The sequence below is a fragment of the Lithobates pipiens genome, unplaced genomic scaffold (assembly GCF_037356315.1).
Source record: "Lithobates pipiens isolate NorthernLeopardFrog02 unplaced genomic scaffold, aLitPip1_a1.2 Scaffold_3, whole genome shotgun sequence".
In the NCBI taxonomy this organism is placed as follows: domain Eukaryota; kingdom Metazoa; phylum Chordata; class Amphibia; order Anura; family Ranidae; genus Lithobates; species Lithobates pipiens.
This window is the reverse complement of record NW_027507790.1, coordinates 55,067,390-55,082,872: the sequence shown is the minus strand read 5'-3', so window position 1 is coordinate 55,082,872 and position 15,483 is coordinate 55,067,390. Positions and strand designations below refer to the sequence as shown.

The following is a 15,483-nucleotide window of genomic DNA, read 5'->3' as shown; positions in this document are numbered from 1 at the left end:
GTCTCCCATTTGTCTATGCAAGTTGAGGGACGATTTGACGGTAAGCTCTCTGTGTACAAATTGGAGACTTTGCTGCCAAATCAGAGCCCTGCAATGCCGCTGTGAGCAAGTTTGCCGAATCCAGACCCATATTCACAGTAAGAGATCATAGGAGGTTGGGAGCAGGGTGCATAATTGGAGGGGACACATATGTATATATTATGGTAATAAGTTGATTTATTTCTGTGGTAGAGTGTGACCTATGTGTAGTGTAGGCTAGTAATATGGGCAAGAAAGGCCCTCATCGGAACTCGGTAGTTGAGAGCTGGATGAAATATTGCTCTGAACGTATGCTGGTGAATGGACACCCCTTGCCTGTACTGCCGTCCTGAAGATACAGAATGGTGACATGGAAGCTGTCGCTGAAGAATGGTGGTGATGTGTCACTCAGTGGCAAAGCGGCACGTGTTGGGAAGCATCACATGGTAAAACAATTATGGACTGCTCCATAGGACCTGTTTCTGCACATGTTGAAAGCACAGCGCTGTAAAACAATTGTGAACTGTTCCATGGGAGATGTCTCTGGAGCGCTTGTTGAAAACAATCACATGTTACACAAGCTAAGGACTGTGCCACAGGTACTGGTTCGGACACAGGTTGGGGAGCGACACGCGTTAAGACGGTTATGTTCTGTTCAATAGGAGCCGTGTTTGAAGAAGGGTGGTATGCACCTTTTAGGCGCAAAGTGGACTATGTTGGAATTGAACATGATACATCTAAAGTTTCTACATATCTGTTGGTACAACCAAGTCACCAAACACAATCTGCATAGCAGAATGAGTTCTATTCAGCCCACCTGGTGTGCACGAAGTTTCAAAGAGATTTAGGGCAATGACGGCGCCGGTCTGTCTGTAAGGACAAAAAGGGACCTAATGAGCAGGAGGAGCGTCTGAGATCGAATCACAAGATGTGAACTCAGTCAGAGCAGATGCAATTCATGGGCAAACACTGCCCCCCAGAGGCCAGTTATAGCAGGACTGTCAGAGATATTTAGCCTGGGGGAGGAGATGCCGATTGGTCCACAGGCAAAGGAGGGTGGGCAATGGGGTGTGGTGTGGCTGAGGTGTGCTTATCAAAAAGGGTTTCATAAAAGAGAGCTGCCTCTCATTCCATCAGGATGTCCAGTCACAAGGGTCTGATGAGTATACTTCTTATATTGTATTCTGATTGTGTGCTATGTATTTTTGTAACTTCTATTGATACCTTATGGAAGCTTTCTTATTTCCTTGGGAAATAAATGAAATTTGATTGATCCTAGACTGTGTATTTGGTTTCATAGCTAATTGTTATAGTATTGTGATATTAACGATAGCATGCGCTCAGAGTATAGAGCGACTAACTAATCTATAGGGACTAGACAAAGTAATACATAACTGATAATAGGTTGTATTGATCAGTTACTTCACCCATCTTTAAAGACATGTAGTCAAGCAACATTGCCTGCCCAGTGGCCATATTTGAAGGAATACTTGCCCCCTGCTGAACAGCCACTACATTTTACTTTGCCTATTAAGATACTGCTAGCATCCTACATCTCATTTTTGCCTACCAGGATATTGTCAAGTACCCCTTTGTTTATCCTGCTCAACAGGACACCAAGTGCATCAACGCCAGGCTAGCTGAAGATCCTGGATATCTCCATTGTGAGGACCCTGTTATTCAATCAGTAATTTAGTGATTCCGTGTTCATTATTAAAGTGACAATTTCATTTGTGGCCTATTGCCTCACATTTACCTGCCTTGGTCTGTGATTTCAGCAAAACAGATTGACTGTTAAGTCAGATCAGTTCCCCTTTATGCCTGAATGCGTAGACTACTCTAGACCCCTTTAAGTTGTTTGACTGTTATTTTGAAATCTGCATTTTGCGTTTGATTAACACTTTTAAACACCACAGTTTACCATTCTTGTCTATTGAGTTACCAGATCACAGTTTGATTGTCAAAAGTCTCCCAGTAAACAAACTTCCTTTTCACTGCATTTGTGTCTGTTTTACTGTGTTTGCAAGTACAACGTTTACTAGGTGGACCAGAAGGGCTGAGAGGCAGTGTAACAGACTGAACAAATTTAAGCAGGTCCTCCAGGGGTATTGCTACACATAAGGGTTTGTTTGGGACTGTTTCGCTACTCTGCAATCAACTCTTCAAGACAACACCCCTACAAGTGCCAAGATGAACCCCACTGCTGCGATCCAGTGGTGTTGTGAAGAAGGCGCCCACTCAAAGTTGAGCATGGTGATCGAACTCCCTGGGAAAGCCTGGGCTGAGGAACAAAATCAGCCAAGCTGTGAAGACAGTGTCCCCAGACAGGAAGGTGTGGGCGATTGCTGTCAAGACAGACCATGGGACCTCCCGCACCTCTGCGCTGTTAGGGTGGAGACAAGGAGTCCCTGAAAGCTTCAAAAAGGTGCCAGTATGCAATTGGCCAACATGAGGGTCCTACCAGCTTCAGTCAAGCCGAGTCAACTACAGAAGACTTTCCCTCCCTGTCACCTCTGACCATGATTGGACAAGAATTCTTTGCTGCCCTGGGAGACTGTCAGTAAGAACCTCCACCATACTGTGGAGCTAGTTATCAGGAGCTCAGGGCTTTCTCTGGAAGACAACCTGTACCTACATGGGAGGACAACTTTGAAGAGTGACTGGAGTAGGCGACACAAGGCTTGGATGAACAGGACATTTGAGACCCGCAAGAAACAGAGCTTAAAAAGGCCTGCCTCAGAAGCCATTTGCAATTTTAAGCTCAGTAAACCAGGTTGTCCTGGGCAACACAATCTTAACATTCATGGCAAACAGAATTAGACTTGGAAACTTAACATTAATAAATCCCCAGGACCAAATTGCTTGCACCAAAGGGTACTTAGGGAACTCATTTAAGCAATTGTCAGACCATTGTTCCTCTTTTTTTACTGACACGCTGACTGGCATGGTACCAGCTGATTGGAGAAAAGCCAATGTAGCACTAATATTTATAAAAGACAAAATACATAGCTGGGAATTACAGACCAGTTAGCCGAACACCAATAGTAAGCAAGCTCTTGTAGGGGATAAGGGATTATTATGCCACACAAAGATTTTAGTAATGAAAACTTTATTAGCAGTAATCAGCATGGATTCACAAAGGATCGTTCTGGTCAAACCAATCTATTATCCTTCTATGAGGAAGTGAGCTGCCATGTAGATAAAAGGTCTGTAGATATCTGGATTTTGCTAAAGCATTTGACAGTTCCCCATAAAATGTTACACATGGTACAAAGTAAGGCTTGTTGGCATGGAGGTGCAAGTACATGGATTGAAAACTGGCTACAAGGGCAAGTTTAGAGGGTAGTGATAAATGGGAGTACTGGGACTGGTCAGGGGTGGGGTGGGAAAGGGCCACCCCCCGGGATTCTGTGCTAGGACCAATCCTGTTTAATTTGTTTATAAACAACCTGGAGGATGGGGTAAACAGCTCAATCTCTGAATTTGCTGAGAACACCAAGCAGGGCAATAACTTCACAGGATGTGGAAACCTTGCAAGAAGATCTGAACAAATTAATGGGTTGACAACTACATAGCAAAATGAGTTTAAAAAAAAAAAAAAAAAGGTAGAAAAATGTAAAATGCATTTGGGTGGCAAAAATATGAATGCAGTCTACTCACTGGGGGGCGGTGAACCGCTGGGGGAATCTAGGATGGAAAAGGACCTGGGGGTTCTAGTAGATATCAGCTTGGCATTGAATACCATTGCTGAGCCTAACAAAGCAAACAGAATATTGGCATGCATTAAAAAAAAGTGGATTAACTCCAGGGATAAAGCCAAATTCTCCCGCTCTACAAGACTTTTGGTCTTGCCTCGCCTGGAGTATGCTGCCCTATGCTGGACACCAGTCCTTAGTAAGGATGTACTGAAAATTGAGCGAGTACACAGAAGGGCAACAAAGCTAAAGTGTCTGGAGGATGTTCTGAAGAAAGGTTGCAAGCACTGAACTTATTCTCTGGATAAGACATGCTTAAGGGGGGGGGGGGGGGGATATGATTTCAATTTACAAATACCATACTGGTGACCCAACAGTAGGGATAAAAAAAAAAAAAAAAAAAAAAAAAAAAAAAAAAAAAAAAACTTTCGTGGAAGGGAGTTTAAGACACATGGCCACTAAAATTACCGTAAGAGAAAAAGGAAAAAAAAAAAAAATAAATAAATAAAAAGTTGAACCTTAAACTACGTAGAGGGTTCTTTACTATAAGAGCAGCAAAGATGTAGAATTCCCTTCAACAGGCGATGGTTTCATCAGGGAGCATCGATAGTGTCAAAAATTAGACAAGAACCTGAATGACCAAACATACAGGGATCTACAATGCAATACTGAAATAATCACAAACATAGGTTGGACCCAGTCTTTAATGTCAGACGACAATGGGGCACTCTGTATTTGGAGATTAAATCTCTTTTCCATTAGACAAAGGCTTCCTCACAGTAAGAGCTGTGAAAAAGACCACCTCTTGAGGGAGTTCTAGCCAGCTCAGTAAAAACACATTCTGCTACTCCTGACTGACTATAGGTATACCACGTGAGTATTTCTGTCTAAATGCATAGAAGGTCCCATATCCAAAGCAGCACCTTCAGGATGTCAAGGGGCAAAAAAAATAAAAAAACTCTCCACACCAATTTTTTTTACTTCAGCCACCACTGTGTCCATGATCTCTGCCACATCAGTACAGTGTTCCTGGCCTCCTATGTGATAGGTAGTAAGGAAATCGGATGGGGTGTTTATGGTGTGGAGGTTCCCCCCCACCCCGACATCCTGAAGGTACTGCTTGGATATGGGGCCCACACTGGTCTAACATTGGGACTGGTGCAGCTGTGTTCAGGAACCTTACTGATTGCTTAAATTGGTCTGGTGACAATGGGACTGCTGTGACAATAAAAAAGATCACTGTTGCCGTCTTCTGGTGACACTGACTGTCTGATCTCAAGGTGGTCATTCGATCTCATCCATTTTGAAAATTATACAAACACCCATGAATAGTTTTGAACTGCATTTATTTAATTTGGTACATACAAATTATGCTGTCACCAGGCAAAGCTTAATACAACATAGAAAAGTGATACAAGACGCATTAAAAGGATACAAAAAATTCCAGAGTGTAAAGAACTGTGGAATACATTATCCACTTCATACATAAAATGCAGCTACAACACTTTCTGCAGATTTTATCAAGTGTTAGTAATTGTTGCAGTCACTTTCTATATTGGAGTAAACTCCCATAGTGCCATCTGAAAGCAAAACAGCAGTTTATATTCATCACCATATAGGTTAAAGTATCTTGCATAAAGCCTTTTCTGTAGTTGGGATGCAGCTGAATTGATCCTGAACGCCACTTGGGTTGCATAAATGTGTCAACATAATAGTTTAGCAGCTGAGTTTTGAAGGAGGCATATAGCCAGCATCACCAAGCATTCTTAGAGTTACACGACCATTGTGGTGAATCACAAGTTCAGTAATGCTGCCATGATTTAGATCCATGCGTAGCCAAGCTTCAGGGGGCAGCTGAAGAGCCCTATGGGAAGGAAGACAATTTAGACATTTCTAAAACTCTGCAATCTCAAAATACCTTACATAGCTTCCAAAAACCCCATCACAGTAGAGACCCGATTGTTCACATTGCAGGTGTACTTTTAAAGTGCATCTACACACAATAAAAGGAAATTGCAAGAACTCATGAGTCAAATCTTTCCTGTAGTCTGCCTATATCAGTTTCCATAGGCATATGCACAGGGTGTATTGGTATACACCAGTCACCCCTGCTAATGTTTTAATACATGGATGCTCGACCTGTGGCTCGCTAGCTGTTGTGAAACTACAAGTCCCATCTTGCTTCTGAATTTGAGAGTTATGCTTGTACCCTCATGGGTACAGGTTGAGCAACCATATATATTTTACACACACCTATGTCCATTTCATAGCTCTTGGTTAGCTCTGAGGTCTATAGAATCATTCTCAGAAAAGGGCTGGGTTCTGCGGTTTTATCCCTTGTCGCGATACAGAGGAGTAAGCATTGTCATCCAGTTATGGACAGACCACCAGTTGAAAGGTTGGGAAAGAAAACCCAATCTAATACAACTGTAGCAGCCATAACCCTCGATGGGGGCGGCCTTGACTTTTGGGCTTACCAGTTACCTCCACCTGGCTGGTTCTTCCATGTCTAGGGGTTCCCAGGGTAAGTACCCAACAACTTTGGATGCTGACACCATAAAAGTCCTTTAGAAAGGTTTTTATTTGCAGGGGTAACATCTAACAGTCTCGTATGGGAACAGAGGACAAGGGTGAAGAAACTCAGGCACTTTGAACTGCTAATCTTTACAAAGTCCAATACATCCCAAAGAGTAGCCACTCGCAGCTGGGCACTTCAAAGCTGAGCAAATCTAGCCAGAAATTATGGCAGTCAGCACTTTAATTCAGAACTTGCAAAGTCTATGTCCTTGAATAAACTTGCAACCGAAAGTGGATAGGAACATTTCTTCAGTACCTGGAACGTTCTGTCTCCTTGGCAGTACAAAAAAAACAAAAAACAAAAAAAAAAAAAAATAAAAATAAAAAAAGAAGGGGGGGGGGGATTTGTTAGTATCCTTGACAACCCAGCAGCCAGGCACTTCTTGGGATGCCAGCTTGTTGGCCCTCCTCCGAAGAGTCCCCCCCCGGTCGCTTACACGAGCTGTGGTGCCCCTCCAAGTTGAGAGCACAACCAGATGCCTTGAATCCCTTTTCAGTTACTGCGCCTTGGACCAGCCGTTCCAGACTCGGGAATAGATGGATCCTTATCCCATACCATGCGGGTCTAATGGGGTCAGTCAACCGGACCATGTTGCGGGGCAACACATGCTTCCGTGATCGGGTCCCCTCGCAGGGCTACCCCGGTCCAAGCAGCTCTGCTCTTATGAACGAACCCGTGACTTCAACATCTTAAGTACCCTTCCCCAGACACCTTAGTGGGGCCAGGCATCGGCGTTCCCCGGAAACAAAAGCGTTCAACCAGGCCTGATTCTGGGCCTGTCATGTGCACACAACTGTACACATGACCAGGCAGAACTCCAACACAGCCCAGCCAAACTGATGTCAAAGTTAAACCTGCACAATCAGCCCTCAAAACCCCTTTACTGTTCTGAGGGAAAAACTACATTTGTACATAGCAGACACTTTGTCCAAAGTGTCACCACTACACAACATATTTAACAGCCAGCTCAAAGAGCTAGTAAACGGCAATAAGTGTTAGGCTTTAACCCAGGGCCAACTTTAGAAAGTTGCAGGGCATTGCAGGACAGTGAGAAATGGCTGTCAGTGAGCGGTAAGCCGTGACAGGGTAGGGCCTTTGGAGACAGTCATTTGAGCCTTCAGTGCTGTGGGCTTTGTGGGGTTAAAAACCAGGTGCTGAGACAGTGACAATCTTACTGACAGGCAACCAATTACTGCAGATAGTGTCAGGGTCTATAAACTTTGCCTTAGAGTCATCAGCGATGTGATCAGAAGCAGGGGAGAGCTGGCAGCCTTAGGCCTGGGGGCAAGTCTAGTCAAGTGGCCCATTAATCCACGAATCAGCTCACCATCAACAGTGCCCATCAATGCAGCCTCACCAATGCCCATCAATGCAGCCTCACCAATGCAGCCTTACAAGTGTCTATCAATGCAGCCTCATCAGTGCTCATCAATGCAGCCTCACCAGTGCCCATCAGCTCAGCCTTGTCAGTGCCCATCAATGCAGCCTCACCATAGCCCATCAATGCAGTCTAATCCCCATACACTGAACAGAGAGAGAAAAGCTGCTGGATAACACAGAGTGGAGATCTCCCGCTTACCCAGTGCGGCTTCTGTCATACGAAGTCGTGCCTCCTGGACCAGGTTCTATGATAGATGTCACCAGTGTGCTCTTTATCATAGGACATCCTTGGCTTCCTGGCGGTATACTGAGGTACACGTCACCGAGGAGCCGATGCACGTACCCGGTTGCTGTGATGTCTGCCGGGCACCCGCAATCGTTCATGAAAGAGCAGGAATGTGGATCTGTGTGTAAATACACAGATCCACATCCTGTCAGGGGAGAGGAGACAGAGCGTATGTTTCTAGTATATAGGATTGGTCTCCTCCCTAGTCAGTCCCATCTCCCCCACAGTTAGAATCACTCCCTAGGTAACACATTTAACCCCTTGATTGCCCCCTAGTGTAAACCCCTTCCCTGCCAGTGATATTTATACAGTAATCAGTGCATTTTTATAGCACTGATCGCTGTATAAAAGTCACTGGTCCCAAAATAGTGTCAAAAGTGTCCGATCTGTCCACCGCAATGTCAGTCACAATAAAAATTGCAGCATTACTAGTAAAAACAAAAAAATAATAAAAATTCCATAAATCAATAACCTATTTTGTAGACGCTATAACTTATTACTGCTTATCGCAATTTTTACCAAAAATATGTAGAAAATTACACATCAGCCTAAACTGTTAAGGCTTAAGTTGGCATATTATAGCAAAAAGTAAAAAATAGTGTTTTTTTTAACCAGTTCCCAACCAGCGCACGCCGATGTATGTCGGCACAATGGCACAGGCAGGCATATTGGCGTACAGGTACTTCCAATCTGGTTGGGACCCCTGTGAGTCCAGTGGACTCGATCGCCGCGGGCATACCCACGATCGTCTCACGGGGCAGCTGAACGGAGAGATGCCGTTGTAAACAGCATCTCCCCGTTCTGCCTAGCAACAAATGACGCTGATCTCTGCTCCATGTGATTGGAGCAGAGATCAGTGTTCACTAAATGAAAGCCCAGCCCCCCACAGTTAGTAACACACCCCTAGGAACACTTAACCCCTTCACTGCCGGTGTCATTTACACAGGAATCACTGCATTTGTATAGCAGTGATTGCTGTATAAATGACAATGGTCCCAAAAATGTCCGATGTGTCCGCCGTAATGTCGCAGTCACAATAAAAATCACAGATCGCCGCCATTACTAGTAAAAAAAAAAAATTACTAAAAATTCCATAAAACTATCCCCTATTTTGTAAACGCTATAACTTTTGCGCAAACCAATCAATCGCTTATTGTGATTTTTTTACCAAAAATATGTAGAAGAATACGTATTGGCCTAAACTGAGGGAAAAAAATTTTTTTATATTTTTTTGGGGGATATTTATTATAACAAAAAGTAAAAAATAATGCGTTTTTCTCAAAATTGTCGCTCTATTTTTGATTATAGCGCAAAAAATAAAAACCGCAGGGGTGATCAAATACCACCAAAAGAAAGCTCTATTTGTAGGAAAATAAAGGCGTCAATTTTGTTTGGGAGTCACGTCGTACGACCGCGCAATTGTCAGTTAAAGCGACGCAGTGTCGAATCGCAAAAAGTGGTCTGGTCTTTGGCCAGTAAAATGGTCCAGGGCTGAAGTGGTTAAAGTTGGCACTCTTTGTTTAAAGTGCAAATAAAAACCACAGGGGTGATCAAATACCACCAAAAGAAAGCTCTATTTGTGGGAAAAAAATTTGGGTACAATGTTGCATGACCGCACAATGAAAACTGACCTGGGCAGGAAGGGATGAAAATGCCCGGTATTGAAGTGGTAAATTAATGAAAGTGTATTTCTTCCAAAAAAAAAAAAAAAAAGTATTTGAAAAACAGCTACATAAATACAGTGTGACATAAAATATTGTCACAATTGCCATTTTATTCTCTAGGGTCTCTGCTAAAAAAAAATTATTATATATATATATAAAAAAAATTATTATATATATATATAAAAAAAATTATTATATATATATATATATATAAGAAAAATTATTATATATATATATATATATATATATATATATATATATATATATATATATATATATATATATATATATATATATATATATATATAATGCTTGGGGGTTCTAAGTAATTTTCTAACAAAAGATTTGTTACTTGTAAACAAGTGTCAAAAAAGGTTTAGGCATGAAGGGGTTAATATCAGCTCCCAGCTTGAAACAATGGGAAAGAAGTGAGAAATCTTCATAGTGTAAGACTTTTCTTTTTAAGGAAAAAAAATAAAATAAAAAAAATAAACTTACATTATCTCTGCTCTGTCCTCAGGATCAGCCTCATGAGGTGACAGTCTGCTCCCCCGCAGCCTCTCGTTTGTTCTCTTCCTGTGGTCAGGCAAGGGAATTTTTTGCGCCCAGGAATTGCCATTAGGCCACCGGGACTACATGTCCCACGATGCTTTGCAGCTGCTGGAGGCTGTGATGGGCTCCCTCCCTCTACCAATGAGGAAGCAGGGGAGGGAACAGAGTGGGCAGACGCTCACACAGGCTGCAGTGTTCGGAGGAGAGGAGGGGGGGGGGGGAAATCCACCACACGAACTGACAGGTCAGGTTGGCTCTCACTCCACTGTCAGAGGATTAGTGAGAGCGCGACTGACGGGAGGTGCGGAAACAGAGCGGCCTCCACTACATAAGTGAGTGTGAGTGCCTCTTGAGTTTCCACGCCCCTCCCTCTGCCTCAGCTTGCAGCCAATGCCCTGACCCAAAAAAAAAAAAAAAAAAAAAAAAAAAAAATACAAAAAATTGTGAGCAGTGGCCGCCGGCCATTATGTATATATTGTTAGGGCAGCCTAGGGGGAAATTGCCACCCTGCCCCCTGGCCCAGCCTGCCCCTGATCAGAAGGACCAACTCCTAGTATGCTACTTAATGACACAACAGTCTCCATTCTGGTGGTGAACTTGCAACACAGGAGTACATAATGCAGTGCTAAAGATGACCCACTTCTGTGATGCGAAAAAAAAAAAAAAAAAAAAGAAGAAAAAAAAAGCAGCTTGCAAAGTGAAGGTTTTGCTCAGGTACAATATAGAAACCTGACATTAGAATAGCCTGAACACCTGCTGGTTGTTTCGCAGTGCCCCTTGTGAACTTTGAAAATTAGTTACTGCATATAGCTCCCAATTGGCGCCAATTTGGTACAAAGACCTGCATTTTGGCCTGATCTATATAGTTGTAAAAATGCACTGGCAAGTGTTTCCCAGTGCTAAACCTTTCATCAAGAGGCAGCTCTCCAATTAGGTGGTTGCCTTGGGCCTCATGCCCGCCTAATTTGCGTTGCTAAACAGCCATCTGATGCAGTGCATTTCCAGAGCTGAAGCAGGTGAGATTTCAGCATGTGTCTAGGGGCAGATTTACAATTACTGTCCCCGAATAAGTGTTACAAACACATTGTGCCGACCAAGCGGTTGCTTTGCCTTTACAGCCAGTATGTGGGACTGTAACCGCCCCCTTTCTCAGCCCAGCAAATTTGACTTTTGGAAGGTACTGGAAATGGAGGGCAGCAGGGAGAGGACAGACCTAATAATGCCACTAGCTGTAAGCTAGCTGGATGTAGCAAGGCTTGTTAGGAACGCAAGGCATTTAGCTGTTGCTCCCTCTGCCTGTATGAATGCTTAGAGCTCATCTCTTGGTCTGACACCCAATGCTTAGGAGAGGAGAGAAAGGAGGAGGAGAGAAAGGAGATGTTATCCCCTGACACAGGAACATCACACCTGGCTTCCATTGCTTGTCGTTCTGTGCCGTCCTGTATTCTCTTAACTGTCCCCGCCAATGGACATTGAAATTTTTGACTTTGTGCTGTGAGGAATGCATGAAGCAATATAAGCCTCTGAATTCCCTGCAACAGTAGGTCTTCTGGGTGGTGTGTTTCCCCCCCCCCCCCCCCCCAAAAGGACCAGCAGTGAACCTTGCAGAGTTATGGTTGTCTGTGTTGGTATGTGGATTGATTAAAGTGGCTAGTCATAGTACCTGGGCTGACTACAGGGGGAGAGGGGGGGGCGGGCTCTGCTGAATGACCCTACAAGCAAAGCACAGGTCTATCTGATCACTAAACCAGCTTGCGGATGTACAGAAATCAGTCACCTTTGCTGTGATGTTCAGTGCTACCACTGATATACTGGGGTCACTAGCAAACCCTATTTGGTGCAATTACATATTGTTTAGTACAGTGCATCAGCATAAAGAGTGGCTTATTATCTAGACAGATTGCCTTACGGTTCTTTATGAAGCTAGCAGCAATATAGTGCAAGCACTTACTGCAAGAACCATTGTTACACCTCTCATTCAGTGTCTGCTAGTGCACATCTGCCATGCAACACAAGGCAAACATCTTATTCATGTACTATACACATATGATCAACTGCTGTGCCAAGAACATGGTTTCAGACACTATAGTTCTATACAAATAGATTGTGCTGTAATGTTAGCATATCCATCTCTAGTCATATGCCATCTACACGGTATAGATCACATCACCCGACAAGTAGTCATTCAGTCCTGGCTGCAGCAAATACTTGAGTGAATAATAGCTGAAAAGCTGTCTGGCAGCAGGGCTTCTGATAAGGCAGTACAACTGGCCCTGTTGTACTGGGCCAAGGCAGCTTCAGGGGCATATGCGCATAAAGTCTGTTTCACATGTCTCACGGCACAATTAGTTCAGGTGGGCTGCCCTCCCTGGCAGAGCAATTCTTTGTACAGCCACTCCTTCAGTAAGGGCCAAGGAGGCACAAGGGAGAGGCTGATCTGAGATAGCTGAGGGGGCGCAAGTCTGAAATCTCAGCAGTGGGTGATGGTGCACAGTGACACCTACAGCTCTGGGAGAACATTACTGTCCCCAGGCTCCTCACTGTGAGCATGATTACCACAGCAGGTGGTTCTCTATGGCTCTGCATCCATGGCTGTTAGATATTGAATTTCTTATAGCCATGTTAGACTGTAGCACAGTACAGTCATAAAAGTCAGCACCTAACAGCCATGGATACCAACAGCCATAGATTACATGCTGCAATTAAAATAAATTAGCACAGCGAGCTGCTAGTTTACATGTTAGGGGCAGTAAAAAAATGGCTTTACTCCCTGGACCCTTTCATCCAATTTTTCCATTTAGGTCAACCTGTGTCTTTAATGCAGCCCTGATTGAAAGCTCCATGTAGGTTTACAGGTGGCCAGATGTAAACAGACTAGTGTCCCTTACACCCACCTACCTCCAAGTCTGTTTGAATACAGAAAGAAAAATATGAAGGGCTGCATCTTTTCCAGACCTACTGTAAATGATGGATCAGAGGTAGCCGGATGCAAGTGGACACAAGCTCATTTACATCTGGCCACCCATAGAGTAGGTCCAAGGCCATGCCTGTGTGACGGACTGGGGTTTATATGGTCACAAAACAGACACCCCAAAGCAAAGTACATATTTTTTTTTTTTTTATATTTCTAAACATCTCCCTTCTATTCTATTAATAACCAGTAGATGGCAGAGAAGGTACACAAACAGTCTATATAAGGCCACACACCATGTGACTGGAAATTAAACTACTTCCAGCCATAAAGTCAGTGGTCATATCTCATGCTGTTTGTGTGATTCTTGGCAGGTATGTACTCTAAATTGTTCCTAATCTGTATTAACCTGTGATAGAAAGATTCCTAAACATCTTGAGCAGATACAGAAAAAGTCTCAGCAGATTTTATGCTATAGTTTTGCTGTAATTAGAAGTTTAGAACAGCATGTGTCAGAAACAAGTGAAAAGTGCATAAGAACATGAAAATACTGCATTAGTCAGAACAAATGTCTATGATAAACACTAAACCTTTCTAAATAAGTATATTTAAACCTGATTTTTTGAAAATTGCATAGATTTATAGAAGCACATGTTTTCTGTTATTTAATATAGGAAAAACCTATTGTATGTAAAGCTTATGTATTGCATCATACAGACATGCAATGTGCACCATCTAGTGGTTAAAAAAAAAAAAAAAAAAAAAGGAGTACTACCATGAAAATATTTGTATTAAAGCAATACATTGCCAGTATGATTATTGCACACTTAAAGTGTACCAGAGAGATAAAGATAATTATCTATAACACTGAATAACAGGGATATACATGTTATTAAATTTAGTAATGTTCATTGTTGTAACTACATTTTAAAATACTTTAGTTAAAAATCGGTATTTATATATATATATATATAGTTAATGTTTATAAACATGTGACTATAAAAATGTAAAAGATGTATTGTTATGTAAAAAAAATAAAAAAAAAAAAATAAAAAATACTTCCAGCCATAAAGTCAGTGGTCATATCTCATGCTGTTTGATTCTTTGCAGTCCACGCCAAGCTGATCACCTTATCTCATCGCGTCTACAATCATCGGCTCTCTTAATTCACATTTTGAGGCCGGTAACACCTGTCTGCTGTGAGCAAATATAGATGTCAAGATAATGACATCTGTTCAGCTCCAGTTCAAAAGAGAAACCACTCACGGATCTGTGTGAAAGAGCCCTTATATGCTGCAACCATGATGCTTTTTGTGCAGAAAAAATAAAAAAAAATAAAAACACCCACCATGTTGCCTGCTGAATATGATCCCATTTAACTGCCATCAGGTGCTGAGTAAGTGAAAACTTGATTTACTAAAACTGGAGGGTAGGAGATCTGGTGCAGCTGTGCATGGTAGCCAGCTTCTAACTTCAGTTTTTTTCAATTAAGTTTTGACAAAACAAATCCTGGAAGGTTGTACAGTGCCCCATGATCTCCAACAGCAGCTCTGGTATTGATTTTACAGGCCAGCAATCTATTCCAGGGAGAGAGCTACAGATAAATGGGGCTGTGATCAGGAGAACAGTTCTAGAAACGATGAACTGATAGTTTAAAGGATCTAAGGCTCAATATATGCAATTTAGTTCATTTTTAGTGCTTTCCTATTATGGGTGTAAGTGGGGACTAATTTCTAAGGCCTCACAAAGCCTAGAGCTGCCTCTGCAGCCAATTTTTACATTTCAAAGCTAATATAAAAAGGAATAGTGGGAACACCAAGCCCCACCCTGATTTTTTTTTCAAACTGTCTGTGCCTACATATTTGCTAATATGCATGCCTCATTCCCATCTCAAAAAGTTGGGAGGCATAACCTTACAATGCTTAAATAGCATGTTTTAAGCATTTACATATTCTGAACAAGTAGCCTAAAGCACTTAGGGGGTTGTTTACTAAACAACGGAGTGCAAATTCTGGTGCAACCCTTCATAGAAACTAACTTCCAGGTTTTATTGCCAAAGCTTAACTGAACAAGCTGAAGTTACAGTTTGCTACCATGCGCAGCTGCACCAGATGCTCCAGTTTAGAGAGGACTGTAGTGAGAGCAGACTGCAGGGGAGCGTAGCGGAGGGCCGGACCTGACGGTGTGTCTAGTGACACATTTGGCATCATGTGGGTGGGTGGAGATTGGGAGCGGCCGTAGAAAAAGGGGGCAGAGCCAGTCCAGAGTGTGTGGCAGACAAGGAGGTAGGTTTTCTCACTGCTCCTCAGAGGAAGAAGATGGTGGACGTCTGGGAGCTTGTGGTGCAGTTGCGGGAGGCGGCAGAGGTATCTCAAGGGCCCAAATGGCTCCAGAGCCAG

The 15,483-nt window shown here is 42.9% G+C and overlaps 1 protein-coding gene across 1 annotated transcript in view; it reads right to left on the bottom strand.

The window, feature by feature from the left end:
• Positions 1 to 5,042: 5,042 nt before the first annotated feature.
• LOC143939977 (serine/threonine-protein phosphatase PGAM5, mitochondrial-like) overlaps positions 5,043 to 15,483 on the bottom strand; it is a 41,142-nt gene continuing 30,701 nt past the window's right edge. Inside the window, exon 6 of the mRNA XM_077461064.1 lies at positions 5,043 to 5,577. Within this exon, the coding sequence (XP_077317190.1) occupies positions 5,430 to 5,577 (148 nt within the window). The 3' untranslated portion in view covers positions 5,043 to 5,429. The remainder of the gene's footprint in view (positions 5,578 to 15,483) is intronic.